The following is a 15,790-nucleotide window of genomic DNA, read 5'->3' as shown; positions in this document are numbered from 1 at the left end:
TGTTGGGCTCTTTTAATGATAAGCATTTCCCCCATTGGCTAATTTAGGAATATTTGATTCGGTTTCTTGAAGATTTTGAGTTGGTTCTGATTAGTTGGCTGACGTTTGGGTAGTTGAGTGCGACTTCGTTTCCTAAGAACTAGGTTGACCTGCCTTGAGAAGGAGGTTTCATTGTCGGGTAATTGACAAGAGTGAACGGTCCTTCTACTTGGAAGGTGGCGCTTAAGCCGTTTATTTAGCGTAACGGGACGGAACTTTACACGGTTTACGGTTTACGGGAGCGATGTCGGAGGACCCTCCGTGACGAACGATGACCGGGTGGCCAGATGCCGGCTGAATTGGAAACGGGGTGTCTGAGCACCGGCTGTGGGCCGGTTCGGTTGAAATAGCCATGCGCTGCGGGCTGGGTTTGACACGTGTTCGGTTATCTGGCTCGAGGATAGCGCCGGATAGGGTGTACCATCTACCACCACCAGCGACGGTTCGGTTTGACTTGAGTTCGGTGAACGAGCTGTCGGAGCCGAGTAGCGGCGCCGGATAGGGTGTTTCGAAAACAGCGACCAGCCGGATTTGGCGGGCGACTGTCCTCGAAATACAAGGATGGCGTCGGACACTTTTCCCAAGAACACATTAATAACATATTTGAGAGAACACAAAAATTACCAAAAATATACTGCTTGCATTATCCACGACGTGCATTTCACACTCTATCTAGGCTTGCGGAATCAAAGAGGGCCTTTCGCTTCAGATCATTTTTAACGAGCTTAGGTAAATTTTAGTAAAAAATACCGAAGTTTTACGAACAAGGCTGAACCATTCGGCTTAAAGGTTGCACCCCTCTTCTCCGCAGAGAAGAGATTAGGTCAACTCTCTCAGCCGGCAGGTTGTGATCCTGGCTCAAACCGCTCTGTTAATGAGTGTGAGTGCGAGCATTGAGACGAGTGTTAATAAAATAAGCGTAAGGCTCTGCACATTTTGCCTGACAGATAAGCTGTCGTTATACGCATAGTTGTCCCATGTTATATGGGATTCCCATATAACATGGGACAATTATGCGTAGGACGGCAGTAAGGATGCAGCCACCAGTGAGGCTATCAGGTCAGTTTTCCAGGGTCAGATCTAGGCGTTAGGGGCTCACTGGCAGGTGGGTTTAATGGTACACTCTTAGAAAAATTCATGTAAATTTAAGTTCACTTGGATGCACATAAAAGGAGCGGCCCGTTTGACACAAATTTACGTCTTCTATCACAAATAAATTCGAGCCAGCAATCGCTAGAGCCGAAGCGAGAGATAAAACATATGTAAGTAAAATAATGAACTGGATTCGAACTCTGATTGAGAGGCACGTACTAAACCTCTCGGCTGTATCACCCAGTTGTGAGACAAACGATAAATGTAAAACTGCTTCTACCTATCTGGTCAGATAGGTTTGTTAACATTTTGTGCAACCAACTCGAACTTACATGAAGGATGTAAAACTGAGTCAAATTTGCCATTCAGTCATGAAATGTTTGCGTACGTTGATGGTTTACGTCACGTGTAAATTCCTAATTTTTTAAGAGTGTAGGAAAACTTGTAGAGAAACCAAAAAGGAACAAATATGGGACCAGCTGTTACAAACTCTAATCTAAACACCTCGTCGTACATAACATTTCATAGCACCGGAGTCAGGATGTTTTGTGAAAGAGCTTCCGATCCACCTTTGTATCGTAAACTGGTACTCGTTTCTGAAAATAACTTCCGAAAACTTGTACAGGTACCCGGGTATTCCCAGACGCACGTGCGCATCGGCAAAATTCACTATTGCACAGTAGCGAACCCCTTGCTCTTTTGCTGGAGCGATATCTTGGCTATCTTTGTAAACGACATGATAGCGTCTACTGAGTAGGAAAACAAAAGATTTATCATTACTGAGTGAAGCCAACTCAGTTTTTGAGTGACCACAACTTGCAAGCCATAAGATGCTAATACACCACACAGGGTCAAATATTTGTCCAAAAACAAACCTATGCTCAAACACCTGGTTTGGCTGGATCTAATTTTCATTAGTACCAAGCAGACGTTTATCTATTAGTTTACTCCTTGTCAAATATTTGACCCCGTGTACTCGGGCAATAGACTATGCAACCACCCTCTTCTACTTTGCAGAAACTGATGAATGAAAACCCATAATTTTTTGGCTAGTATTGGAACGAAAACCAAGCAAGGAAGTATTAAGAAATATTTATTCGAATGTATGCTCAGTCCTCGGCGTGTGCATTAGCGCAAAGACGGCTTTATCCAGGTGACCAATTTAAATATCTCGTGACTGCGAGCAGTAATGCCTCCCGTATAAATAAATGGTTTCTCTATCCGCTACGTTACAGTTCATTTCTACGGTGGTATGCTCGTGCGACTTTTTACTTCTAGTCTGTTTCAGTTTGCTTTTGAATTTGACGAAAAAGAAAAATCAATTTCAATGCCAGACATGGCAAAAATTCTTTCATTCATTTGTATTTCGAGGCGCCAAAGCATTCATCAAAGGGAAAACTTTTACGCTGTCACGAGAAATATAGCCTAAATGAAGGCAAATGAGGCGAATCAGACGATGAGAAATTGTAATTACAAGATAATCTGCAGCAGTGCATTGCTCTTTAATTGGAGAGAAATTGTTTCAAGTCCTTCGACCATGCAGAAAAATGTTGGAAATCTAGGGTAAAAGAGTATAATGCGCCCCACCGGGGCAAAACGCCCCCCTTTTCTAGCGATTCAAGCGCGTTTGGCATACTTGATCGATTAGAAATCTTGAAGATTGAAGAATAATTGCCATCAAGCAGTTTGGTCAAGTGATTGGTACAGAAAAGCAACAAAAATATCAAAAAGTCTGAAATCGAGGCTTTTGGCGTAATATTTTACCTCTTGTAAACTGACTTCATTGTAAACAAAGCTAGTTTTGTCCGCTTGTGTTATTTTGAAACTTTTATGCAGTTAAACACTTGTTAAAAGACCCTCCTTGGATAAGCATGTAGTGGAGTTATTCCCTGGGACAGTTTTATCACGGGGCTGGACGTTTTTCTTTTGAGGGGGCGTATTGCCCCGTTTGTTTTGATAAGGCAAATTTTGGAACGTTTTCGAAAAACGTTTCAAAGCTTCCATAGCCGCCCCTCCAAAGGCAAAGTTTGCATGCAACAATTCAATGACTTTAGGTACAACGATTTGCCGTGGACAAAAGATGGAATATGGCGCCAGTTTTAGATATATTGCCATGTTTGCTTAGGGGGGGGGGCATATTATACCTGTTTACCCTAAGTAAGTTTTTATCCATCTTTTTACATTGATAAAAAAGTACATTCACTTAAACACTGCTCATATCTACCTACAACATCCAAATATCCCATTTGGCTCTTCATCGGGTCGGTGTTGATTTGACACATGTACCAGCCCTTATCGCTCTCGCGGATGTCTCGTATTCGCAGCTGCCACGTTTTCTTTTCGGTGTAGGTGATTCCGATCCGCTTGTTTTTGGTGATCACGTGGTTCTGGATGGTCAGGATTGTTTGGGTATCAACCCGCAGCCACGCAACCTGGAACAGAAGAAATTATTTTCGTTTAAACCAGTATTTTTTCCTTTGCGTAAGCAACATCGGCAATAAATTTAAAAAAAACATAAAACAAGGTATGAACATAAGCGTATAAGCGTGGGGGGCATTTCACCCCGAATCGACTACAATATTAAATTGCTATTTTGAGTAAATCGTCCCCTTAATGCTAGAACTAGGTAACTCGAAAATCATAGTGTCGAGAAAATTGACTTTGAAAATTTTACAATTTTTCATGCAGTTGTTCCAAAGGTATGGAGCCTTGAAAATAAATATTTTTTAGCATTGATTGCTTATTTAGCTTCTATTCTTTGTACTACAAGAAAAAGTTTTAAATTATTTTGGTTTAAACCTTTGATAAAAACAATAAATGGTTGAAGCATCGTTGAGTTACCTAGTTATAGCACTCAAAATAAAACATAAATAATGGAGGAAATGTTCTGAGATACCTAGTTTTTACCACTATTGATATCATTGTTTTCAGTTTTCTTGTTGCAGTATGCAAATTTGAAAGGGTTCACATATTGAAATTAACGCGTAATTACTGAATTTGCTAGGATGCCTGCTATATCACGACATGACACCTCAAAATGTTCATAAAATAATAATTATGAAAAATAATCGTCTACGAACAATCACAGTTTTTAGCAAAATCAATACAAGTAAAATATTTTAAGTTTTTAGTCCTACATTGAAAAACAGTAGTAGATTTTCAATCTACTAACAAAAGAATGACTAGTAACATTTCCCCGTCCAAGCGTCCGTTAGATTTGAACCTGTGCGATTGGAAATAGATATGATTTTCTCAGTTACCTATGTAGTTATACCACTCAGTTCATGTATTCTACACTGAGATACCTAGTTTTAAAAATGGTGAATATTTTCGTCTTTTTAATCGTATTTCATTGGGCTTTGGATATATTATAGAGCTCAAAAACTCGATATAATGGTATATTCAACTCAAAAACGTCAAATTTCGAGTTACCTAGTTCTAGCAATTAGGGGACGAAATTATGATCAAACACATAATACTTCATCCATTGATAAATCTGCGTATACATGTAGATACATAAGCTAACAATTCACTTGTTTGTATGGTGGACATACTCAAACACTCGTAGGCATGGTACACTAATTACGTAACGCAAAAATTGACCTTTTCAGACCCCCTCCCCTCCTTTTTGTATAAAAAGCCAAACATGTTTGTATGGATCGTAACGCTGAGCTAGACTCCCCCCTCCCCCTATAGCGTTACGTAATTTATGTACGATGCCAATACCTTATTTGCTGCTGCTTCGAAATTATAAGAAATCCACCATGTGAAAAACATACTTCAATTTCAATTTTATTTTGGTTATTTTCAAGGAATATGTATAAATGGTACTTTTGAGAAATAGAACAATGACTTGTTCTATTACACTTATGCATTAAAAGTTTTACATAAAAGTCAACAATGTCGGCAAAAACAGGGGTGTCCATTTCGTCCCGGGTGTCCATTATGCCCCTAATCCCCCTAATATTTTTCCATGTAACATTATTTTCCCAAGTTTGATTTTTAACACAAGTAGGTACTGGAGTATCAGTTGTCAATTGCAATTGAAAGATCCAATAATTTTAAATATTTTGGGTGACTTTGATTTTTTCATAGTGCCCTGAAGAACACATAAAAAAAATAATCACTGATGGAAATCTTAGGAGTATGAACATGTTGAGAGAAGTCTTGAGGAATATATTAGATTGGATTTTAATAACAAAATATGTTTTTATTTCTACAAAATTCTACACATAAAAATGAGTTTGTGGAGTACTGAGTGTAAATCACAATGAGTGCCATTAAATCTATCAAAAATCAAAATCCATTATCATTTATTTATTTATTTATACTCGTCTTCGATTTTATCGTACAGACAGATTAAAACTTACTAGCTAATCTTATTTCTAAACAAATTCCTCGACATATCAAAATCAAAATAGACAAACACTTCGTTGAAACGACGACAACAAACATCAAAGGGATTATTCTGTCCATATAGGGTGCGGTGCCTCGGTAAACGAAGAAAATCAGCTCGTCTCGTTGATCGGAAAGGGGCGTTGAACTGGATTTTGCCAAGCAAATCTGAACAGTCGATGTTATTTTGCAAAATGTCGAAAATGAAAAGGCGTTGCAGTAGTATCCTTCTATCCGCTAAGGTCGGCAGGTGCACTAACGCGCAGCGATGCTCGTATGGCGGCAGTCTTAAAGGATCGTTCCATGGTAACCGCCGAAGTGCAAACCGTAGGAAATTCCGCTGGATTCGCTCCATCCAATTGCACTGTACTGCATGATAAGGCGCCCACACCAGCACACCATATTCCAGTATACTGCGCACCAGCGCGCAATACAGTGTTTTCAGGCAATATACATCTTCAAACTGTTTAGCATTTCGTTTGATGAATCCGAGCATAGCGTATGCCTTAGCGGTTGTTGAAGCTACCTGTTCAGCAAAATTGAGCTTGTGGTAAAGTAACACACCGAGATCTCTGACAGTGTTGACTCTAGTTATTGTGTTGTCTGACATTTTATACTGGAACATAGTTGGGTTGTGAGTGCGACTGAACGTAATTACATTACATTTGCGAATGTTCACTTCCATTCCGTTTAGCGTACACCATTTCTGCAGAACGCCAATGTCGCTTTGAATAGCGCAACAATCAACTAATGATGAAATTACTCGAAAAAATTTCAAATCATCGGCAAACATTAGCTTGGGAGATTAGATCATTTGGCAGAGATCATTAACGAACAGTACAAACAATAAGGGGCCTAGATGACTCCCCTGCGGTACACCAGACGTAATCATTATCAAATATATATTAAACGGTACATATGTTTATATCCTTTTCGAGACGGAGTACAAAAAAATGAAATCTCCATACAAATGGCTCCACTTTGGCTCTTTAGAACTCTTAGATTTCCCAACAAAACGTCAATTATTTTTCCTCATTTGAAAGAACTACTCTTTGGCTTTCGATTTCCAGCTTTGACTATTTAGATGAATCTGAAATAAAAAATACGCGACAAACAAATCTATTTCATGTTTTACTATTTTTGCCCGCTTTTTGTTTACCTTGTGGTGGTAAATTTCACATGTCAATTTCTTGATTTTGCTTTGGCTGACCAAGCCATGTGGGAAATTACACTGTTGAAAATGCTTTGACATCCATGTGCACAACAGAACACGTGCTCGATGAACAAATTGAGATTTGAAATTATGAAAAGAAATCCACGTACTCCGGTGAGACTCGAACTCACGACTCCCAATTCGCTAGACGGGCGCTTCTATTCCTTCAAGCTACGGAGTCACTCGACTATCTCCGTCGCCAGCAGGCCTAGAACTGAACTCGATTCCACAATCGCACATGGTTATCTTCTTTTCACAATCCAAACCCCCTTCGGATGGGATTAGATGAACATCTAACACATTGTCTGTTGTGCACATGTATGTCAAAGCGAGAGAGGAAGTTATTTTTAATTGTCGAGAGCTTCGGGCACTGCCTCCCAATCACTTATTGGTATGGCAATTAGTGTGCAGTCGGACTCTCGACGGGTCGGTCCTCGGCCGACCGAATACGGTAAGGGTGACCGTAGCACCTTACAAATGTCAATTTCTTGATTTTGCTTTGGCTGACCAAGCCATGTGGGAAATTACACTGTTGAAAATGCTTTGACATCCATGTGCACAACAGAACACGTGCTCGATGAACAAATTGAGATTTGAAATTATGAAAAGAAATCCACGTACTCCGGTGAGACTCGAACTCACGACTCCCAATTCGCTAGACGGGCGCTTCTATTCCTTCAAGCTACGGAGTCACTCGACTATCTCCGTCGCCAGCAGGCCTAGAACTGAACTCGATTCCACAATCGCACATGGTTATCTTCTTTTCACACAGTGCCCGAAGCTCTCGACAATTAAAAATAACTTCCTCTCTCGCTTTGACATACATGTGCACAACAGACAATGTGTTAGATGTTCATCTAATCCCATCCGAAGGGGGTTTGGATTGTGAAAAGAAGATAACCATGTGCGATTGTGGAATCGAGTTCAGTTCTAGGCCTGCTGGCGACGGAGATAGTCGAGTGACTCCGTAGCTTGAAGGAATAGAAGCGCCCGTCTAGCGAATTGGGAGTCGTGAGTTCGAGTCTCACCGGAGTACGTGGATTTCTTTTCATAATTTCAAATCTCAATTTGTTCATCGAGCACGTGTTCTGTTGTGCACATGGATGTCAAAGCATTTTCAACAGTGTAATTTCCCACATGGCTTGGTCAGCCAAAGCAAAATCAAGAAATTGACATTTGTAAGGTGCTACGGTCACCCTTACCGTATTCGGTCGGCCGAGGACCGACCCGTCGAGAGTCCGACTGCACACTAATTGCCATACCAATAAGTGATTGGGAGGCAGTGCCCGAAGCTCTCGACAATTAAAAATAACTTCCTCTCTCGCTTTGACATACATGTGCACAACAGACAATGTGTTAGATGTTCATCTAATCCCATCCGAAGGGGGTTTGGATTGTGAAAAGAAGATAACCATGTGCGATTGTGGAATCGAGTTCAGTTCTAGGCCTGCTGGCGACGGAGATAGTCGAGTGACTCCGTAGCTTGAAGGAATAGAAGCGCCCGTCTAGCGAATTGGGAGTCGTGAGTTCGAGTCTCACCGGAGTACGTGGATTTCTTTTCATAATTTCAAATCTCAATTTGTTCATCGAGCACGTGTTCTGTTGTGCACATGGATGTCAAAGCATTTTCAACAGTGAAATTTCACATGCAACGTAAATATTATGAAAGACCAGTGACTCACCGGAACCCCCATAGGTGTCAAGGAGTTGGATATTTGAAATGGGTTGATAGGGGATTCACTATAAGCGAGTGATGCGGCAAAATTCAGATTGTGTAAGTGTAAGAGTGAACCATGTAGATGTGTTGGTATGAGTGTAGGTGTTTCAGTATATCACCAACGTTGGGAGTGACGTAGCTAAAAGATTTTGTCACTCCATGGGCCTTTTAGCTTCCGGGATGGGGCACAGGCATTTGGACCATGTGTCCTGGCTAACAAGCCTAGGCTTAAGCGCCATTGCTCGCTCTCTGAAACGAAAAGAAAAACAATTCTGCCTACCGTAATTATCTTACCTGTTGCGTAATTTTCATGACTAGGTTGGGAAGGAATAGTAGGGAAGGGACGATATCTATTTAACGAGAGGCCAGCGACTCACCGACGCTCTCGTAAATAGAAAGAAGTTGGGATTTTGGTTAGGTAATGGTCAAAGATTCTCAGGGGTGCGCGTTTCTACTGTGTCCCAGACTTTCTAGCGAGCCGACGCGAGTAGGGTCGTCCTTAGGTTCCACGAAGGTGGCCGGAGAGCGGCCGATGAAGCGAAAACCTTCTTTACAGGCCGGGCGGGGCCAATCGATCATGGTGCGGAGTCCATTCGGCGCTTTGGCGGAATGTCCAACGGAAGGCCAAAAAGCGACGAGATCGGCAGGCCATAATGGTTTGGCGGAATAGCGTCCCCGCGGTCCAGGTGGGGCACGATCTGTCTTCGTCCGGAGTAGACCCAGGAGTTTGGTGAGATGGCCAACAATAGGCCTAAGAGTGGCGCGGCCGGCAGGTGCTTCTCATGGTCCGGCGGTCGATGGGTTTCAGGAGACGTGGTCAAATGTTCACGGGCTAGCGGGCGGTAGACACTTTCACCGAAAAAAAAACAACACTGTTTGGTTTTGACCAACACGGTAGAATTAAATAAAAACTTTGTAAAAACTCCCTCTGTATTGCGGCCAAATATATATCGAAAAAACGGCATGAATGGAAGCTTGTTCGTTATGTAACCCAAGACCTCTTAGAACTTTGGAATATGATACATCAAGATGTGGTACTTCGACGTGAACGGAAGCTGCTGCTTTTCGAGGCTGCTGGTAAACCCATCCATTGCTTCTTCAAAACCATGCTCGAGTTCGAAAGAAAAGCATTTCGCGTATGCGTTTTTGAAACCATATGCCCCTTGTTGATGCCATGCACACAGCTTTCGAAATTCTTCTCTTTGATTCTCGTGATGCTGTTTGAAGTATCGAGCTCACGCAATAGGGACACGGATTCTTAGAAGAGTGCACCATTATGTCAATTTTAATGTTTATAATTGATGAATGTGTAACCCGCGGTTACAATTTTGTGCTAAATTTATGTACACCACTGTGTTTTGTATCATTTAAATTTGTTTTTATATTATTTTTTTTGTTTGAAGGTTAAAATTTTAATGTAGGGAAATAATATCGTATATATTGTATCGGTGAGGCATTTGACCCCCAATCTCCCCACCACATGGCACACATCGAGCAGCAACAAGCAGCAGAACAATCGTTTGCGGTGTGTGGCTGTTTTGTTTTTGATAGAATCGGGAGAAAGTGTCGAACCACGAATAGCGACGGACGCAACATTTTACAACTCCGCGGAATACGTGCCAAAGTTATTAATTAGTGCCGTTTTCGCGTTGTCCGTGTAGGCTGGATGGTTGTTCCCAGTCTCGTCGGGAGTGAACATAAGTGAAGATTTGTCCCCCGAACATTTGTGCCGGCCCGCGGTTCGGACACAAGAAGTGTAGTGCTTGTGACAGTGCTGTGCTAGGGTGAGGACCACCGCCATTGCGTTGCGGTTCGCAAAGCGTCCAAAATCCCACCGTTCTCGCTACACGGGCTCAGTCAATAGAGCTTTGTCTCGCCCGTGTAGCTAATAGCCAAGGAGAACGAAGGCAGGACAGTACAAAGGGGCGTACTGCCTGCGGTAGTAAACTGAGGTTTCTACCGGGACTTGCTACGGCGAGTAGCCTGTCCGGTGATTTATCACCACCGTCGCTAGGGGGGGTCCGATAAAGGAGTCAATCTCCTCCCCCTAGCTAATCGTCAAAGACGACCGCTTTGCGGTCCAGTGATGCCCAAAATAAGAAGCAGAAGAAGAAAGAAGAAGAAGGAAGAAGCTCCGCATAGTCCGTGCGGGAGCAACAGCGACCACCACCACCATAGCAGCAAGGGCCCCAACGAGTGACGTCGACCAGTGCCTTGGGGAGAACGGGGCAAAACAGGTCAGGCGTAGATAATAGAGTTTTTATTGCAAAATTTATCTATTTATATTTTATCAATTAATTTCATCCGAAATTCAAATATTAGTGGAGGTACCCTGCTTTAGGCCGCCCTGCCGGGTAACAGCGGGTAAGGGCGGAAAGCCTCTCCTGACAATTGGCGCCCAACGTAAATTTGACGAAAAATCTTCGATTTTTCTCACTGAGCGAGGGGTACTTCCACCAAAATTTGGATTTTGGGTGGAATAAACGCAGTGGTGGGGATATTTTCCACAGTCGCGTGGTCGTTCATTTTATTTTACATTGTTGTGTTTGTCCTAAATCGGTTATTCGTCTCGTCTGCAGAACGAATTGGTACATTTTGGGTCTCTTTGTTCTCAGGGCGGGATTTTTGATTCTTCTGGGCCGATTTGGGGTAGCATTTGACGCAACCTGGTGACCGAGAACCATTTTGGAACCGTCAGTAATCCGAAAACTGGTTCCTCACCGTATTTATACTTACGAAACAGTTGGCAAGTTTTAATTTCGTCCACATTTTGAAAATTTGTGTTGCTCATTTATCAAAATGCCGATCGACATGTTGACGTTGGGGGAGTTCAACGTCGCCTACTTCCATTTGCGTGCCGATCACTTAGAACCTGACGAAATGGACTTTGAATTGAACTCCCGCGGTGTTGTTATCCCTCCTGAATCGGGTCAATATAGTTCCAAAAAGCGTCGTCAACTGCAAGCGTTATTGGTCAGTGAGCAGAAATGCTCCGAGACCACTATCCGCTCCTTTAAAGGGGATATTGACGCTGAATTGGAGCTTTGTCGTGGCAAATTTGAGTCTATGAAGGAAGATTTGGGGTACAGGTGTCCGAACAAGGAGGTTTACCGGAGCAGATTGCTCCATCTGGGTGCTCGACTCCAAATCGTCAAAAACTATGTCGTGGGGGAGGCCAATAAGACCTTTGCAGATTTGTTGAGCGATGTGGTAGCCCTCCATAACTACCACTTCGCGAATAGTTTGGTGCCTCCTCTCACGCCAACCGAGGAAGACAAAGAAGATGATGGTGAGGATTTGCTGGCTCAAATTGCCGCGGGAAAGGATGTTTCACCGAAAGGAAACCAACTTCCGATCGTTGAAGCATCCTCCAATCAGGCGGTGGGCGAAGAAATTCGCGATGTCTTACTTGACATAAGGGCGGAGATAAAAAGGACGCAAGAGCAAATCAATCAAAGCGAAACTAGGACTGCATCCAGAGTGGATTCACTTGAAGATGTAGTCAGAAAACTAGGTAGCGGCCTTGCGTCCATTGGTACGATTGCATCCGGACTACAGAAAACTAACCGCGAAGTGCAAACACTTCGCGAGAAGATTTCTGAGTTACAGGACATCGTCAGCAAAATAATTCCTAACGTAAACTCCTCGAGTTTGCCGGTAGATACGCAAGATCTTCGATTGCAACAAAGTCCCGATCTACCGGATTTGCCTGATTTTGATCAGCAAGCGTTAGAAGGTTTGGGTACTCCGGAGAACCTGCAGAAGCAAACTTCTAGCAAGAACTTTGGACTACCCAATCAACCATTTCAAAGACGTTTTGACTCCCGTAATGCGGATAATTCCAAAAGTTTCGAGAATCTCGGACCTTCGCACAATTCCCAGAACTTTTACCAGACTACTCTTCCGAATTTAACGCTTCCGCGTCAGCCGGAAAGAGCAACATCGGTGGAGATTACCGGTTACCAGCGTCGGCCCCAACGAGTGGCCGATTGGAAAATCAGGAAGTACGCTGGGAATGACGAAGGAATGGGACTCAACGAATTTTTGGAATGTGTCCACCATTACGCTGAGTCAGAACAAATGTCCGAGGCAGAACTGTTTAGCTCGGCAATGCATTTGTTCACCGGTAACGCGTTGGCTTGGTTCCAAGCAATGCGTTCCCAGAAGCGGTTCTACAACTGGAACCACCTGGTGTGCGAGTTGAAGGCGAACTTCGTGCACCCGGAACTTGATGCTGCGCTGAGGATGAAAGCGTCTCAGCGGCGACAGCAGAGGAATGAATCCTTCCAAGACTTTTATCTTGAGATGGAGAAGATCTTCCGTGCTATGCTTACGCCGCTAAGTTCCTACGAGAAGCTCGACATCCTCAAGCGAAACCTGAGGCCTGATTACAAACAGGTACTCGTCTTCAAGCCGGTGAACACATTGCCCGAGTTGATGCTCATCGGAAAGACTATAGACGCTTCCAAAACCTCCATTTACCAAAAAGTATTTGGGGTTTCCAAGGAAGTATCTACAATTTCAATTAAGCCTGCCTACGATGGTTCTAGACAGAGCCAGCGGCAACAACAACTTCGTGACAATGGAAATGGGTACAAACCAAGGGTATTCTACAACAAGAATAGCCCTCCATCGTCACCAAAACGAAATAGACCTCCACCTCTTCGTTTCAAAGAAACAGGAGGTCGACCCGAAAGAAATCTCCGAGAGAAGACTAGCCAAATCCCTAAATCTCCACAATCGCGACAAGAAGGCATAATATGTTTAAGCTCCCTGGTGGACAAACACCGTCCGCCACACTTGGGAGTGTGCTACAATTGCGGAATGCAGGGGCATGAACATGAAAAGTGTTCAAAGCCCAAACGTGTCTTCTGCGTACTGTGTGGATTTAAGGGATTTGAAGCTTCTCGATGCCCTTATTGTTTGGCAAATGGGATTAGATCCAATTAAACTTGTTGGCAATCTAATTCCTCTGTAACCATTCAAAGGAAAATTTCCGTAGCTTCTATCTGTACCAATTCTTCAAATGCTGTTTCCATTTTAAAAATTCATAAGCAATGTTTTCTAATTGGTTCAGCGGAAGTGAACATTGAATTTTACTTCAAATTTATAAACTGTCCCATTATTTTTATCCAGGCATCCGTTGCTTGCATATCGCTCAACGATGACCTGCAAGTAGATGTCGAATTCAGTGTGAGAATTGTGAGAAAATCTAGTGGAACACCAGAGTGAGTGTCCGATTCCTGAATCTTAGCGGCAGCCCAAGACTGTCAAACCCTGGCTTGACAACTACGGTTGTCACCACTAGGACACACTGGTTAGTACACCATCTTTAATCACAATACTCACCTGAAGAAGGATGGTGTCGCCCACAGCCTGATTGAGCCGTTGGAGGGAGACAGCAAATTTTCCCAAGCCAGCGTGAATATAAAACTTTCCAGGAGCTCCTCGGATCCACCATATCGACTTCACCAGGTTGCTCACTTGGGAGCTTCAGAAGATCGATGGATCCGGGAGCATCACGCATCACTTCACGCTGGCAATCATCTTCTTTCCTCAGGAGCCGACACCTAAATCTCCCGGCACCTGACAACTTTTCGAGGTTGTGAACCTCTAGGGGTTCGAGCCTCATTATACCATCAATACACCTCAACTTAATCTTCCTTCCCTGACAGAAGGACTCAAACCGCGATCGCCGATCCATTCGGGAGGTCATCTATGTATGCGCACCTGTACACTGAAAGTTATCTTCATGTTGATTTCCCGCGCATAGATGACAACACCATTTTTAACCTTTTTAATTTGTTTCTTCTTCGTTGTCTTTATCTGCCAGAATCAGGGAAATTCGACTGATTCCCTACGGAATCAGTTCGTAATTGATCTGCATTCACGTTCGGTGTCTTGCTCAAGTATCCTTGGGAAAGGAATTACTTGTAGCGTAAAGACAATACCTTGCGTTCATTGCCTGTTTGTTTCCGGTATTTTGTGTGATGTATGAGTGAGAGAATGTATAATGAGAGTAAATGAGAATGAGTGAAAGTGTGTGAAATGGCGGGGTGTTCATTCAAATGTCATGTGTGATTGTGTGTACGCGTAGGCCAGTGATTGGGATGAATGAGTGATACACTTTGGATGAATGTGGATTGAATTAGAACCCCATCTGTTGAGAAAGTATAAATACCGTCAGGACGGGAATAGTGGACGTCAAAAAAAAAAAAAAATAACTTGGAAAAAACAAGACCACGACAACCGTTCCTCTGCTACGCTACTTCCAACCGGAGGCTAGCAGGGTTTTAGGAAGTCAGGTTGTTTTGAGTGTTATTCCGAATTGGTCTGGGGGAGTTGAAGATTCTTAGCTCTCCCATTGAGAACCGGATGTGTCCGAGGGTGGTCTGGTGCCGTTAATAGCGACGGGTCCCAGTCCTTGTCTGCAGAACAACCACGAGACGATGTACCGATTTAGCTTTTTCTTTTTGTTCGGTCGTTCCCTGATTGTGTCTTTGTTACATTTTAATCTGTGGAAAATGTCTTTGTTTGGTTAGGTTAGGCAGATTTTTTATTTACACTTTATTAATTTTTATTTATTTTCTTGTTAATTTATTTCATTTTAATTCGTTATATATTGTTATCGGTGTTAGGTGTTAGGGTTAGTTGAAAAAAAAATGGTTTCCATTTTTTTTCTCCCCGGTGTGGGCGAGATTGTAACCCGCGGTTACAATTTTGTGCTAAATTTATGTACACCACTGTGTTTTGTATCATTTAAATTTGTTTTTATATTATTTTTTTTGTTTGAAGGTTAAAATTTTAATGTAGGGAAATAATATCGTATATATTGTATCGGTGAGGCATTTGACCCCCAATCTCCCCACCACATGGCACACATCGAGCAGCAACAAGCAGCAGAACAATCGTTTGCGGTGTGTGGCTGTTTTGTTTTTGATAGAATCGGGAGAAAGTGTCGAACCACGAATAGCGACGGACGCAACATTTTACAACTCCGCGGAATACGTGCCAAAGTTATTAATTAGTGCCGTTTTCGCGTTGTCCGTGTAGGCTGGATGGTTGTTCCCAGTCTCGTCGGGAGTGAACATAAGTGAAGATTTGTCCCCCGAACATTTGTGCCGGCCCGCGGTTCGGACACAAGAAGTGTAGTGCTTGTGACAGTGCTGTGCTAGGGTGAGGACCACCGCCATTGCGTTGCGGTTCGCAAAGCGTCCAAAATCCCACCGTTCTCGCTACACGGGCTCAGTCAATAGAGCTTTGTCTCGCCCGTGTAGCTAATAGCCAAGGAGAACGAAGGCAGGACAGTACAAAGGGGCGTACTGCCTGCGGTA

At 43.0% G+C, this 15,790-nt stretch overlaps 1 protein-coding gene across 5 annotated transcripts in view; it reads right to left on the bottom strand.

Moving 5' to 3' along the window:
- LOC109428278 (opioid-binding protein/cell adhesion molecule homolog) overlaps nt 1-15,790 on the bottom strand; it is a 189,254-nt gene that overhangs the window by 80,571 nt on the left and 92,893 nt on the right. For all 5 annotated transcript variants that reach the window (XM_062851599.1, XM_062851600.1, XM_062851602.1 and 2 more), the window contains one exon: nt 3,356-3,563. In XM_062851599.1, coding sequence (XP_062707583.1) covers nt 3,356-3,563 — 208 coding nt within the window. The remainder of the gene's footprint in view (nt 1-3,355; nt 3,564-15,790) is intronic.

Source organism: Aedes albopictus, chromosome 2, assembly GCF_035046485.1.
Source record: "Aedes albopictus strain Foshan chromosome 2, AalbF5, whole genome shotgun sequence".
NCBI lineage: Eukaryota > Metazoa > Arthropoda > Insecta > Diptera > Culicidae > Aedes > Aedes albopictus.
Note: the sequence above shows the minus strand (reverse complement) of the source record. Positions and strands in the feature narration are given on the sequence as shown.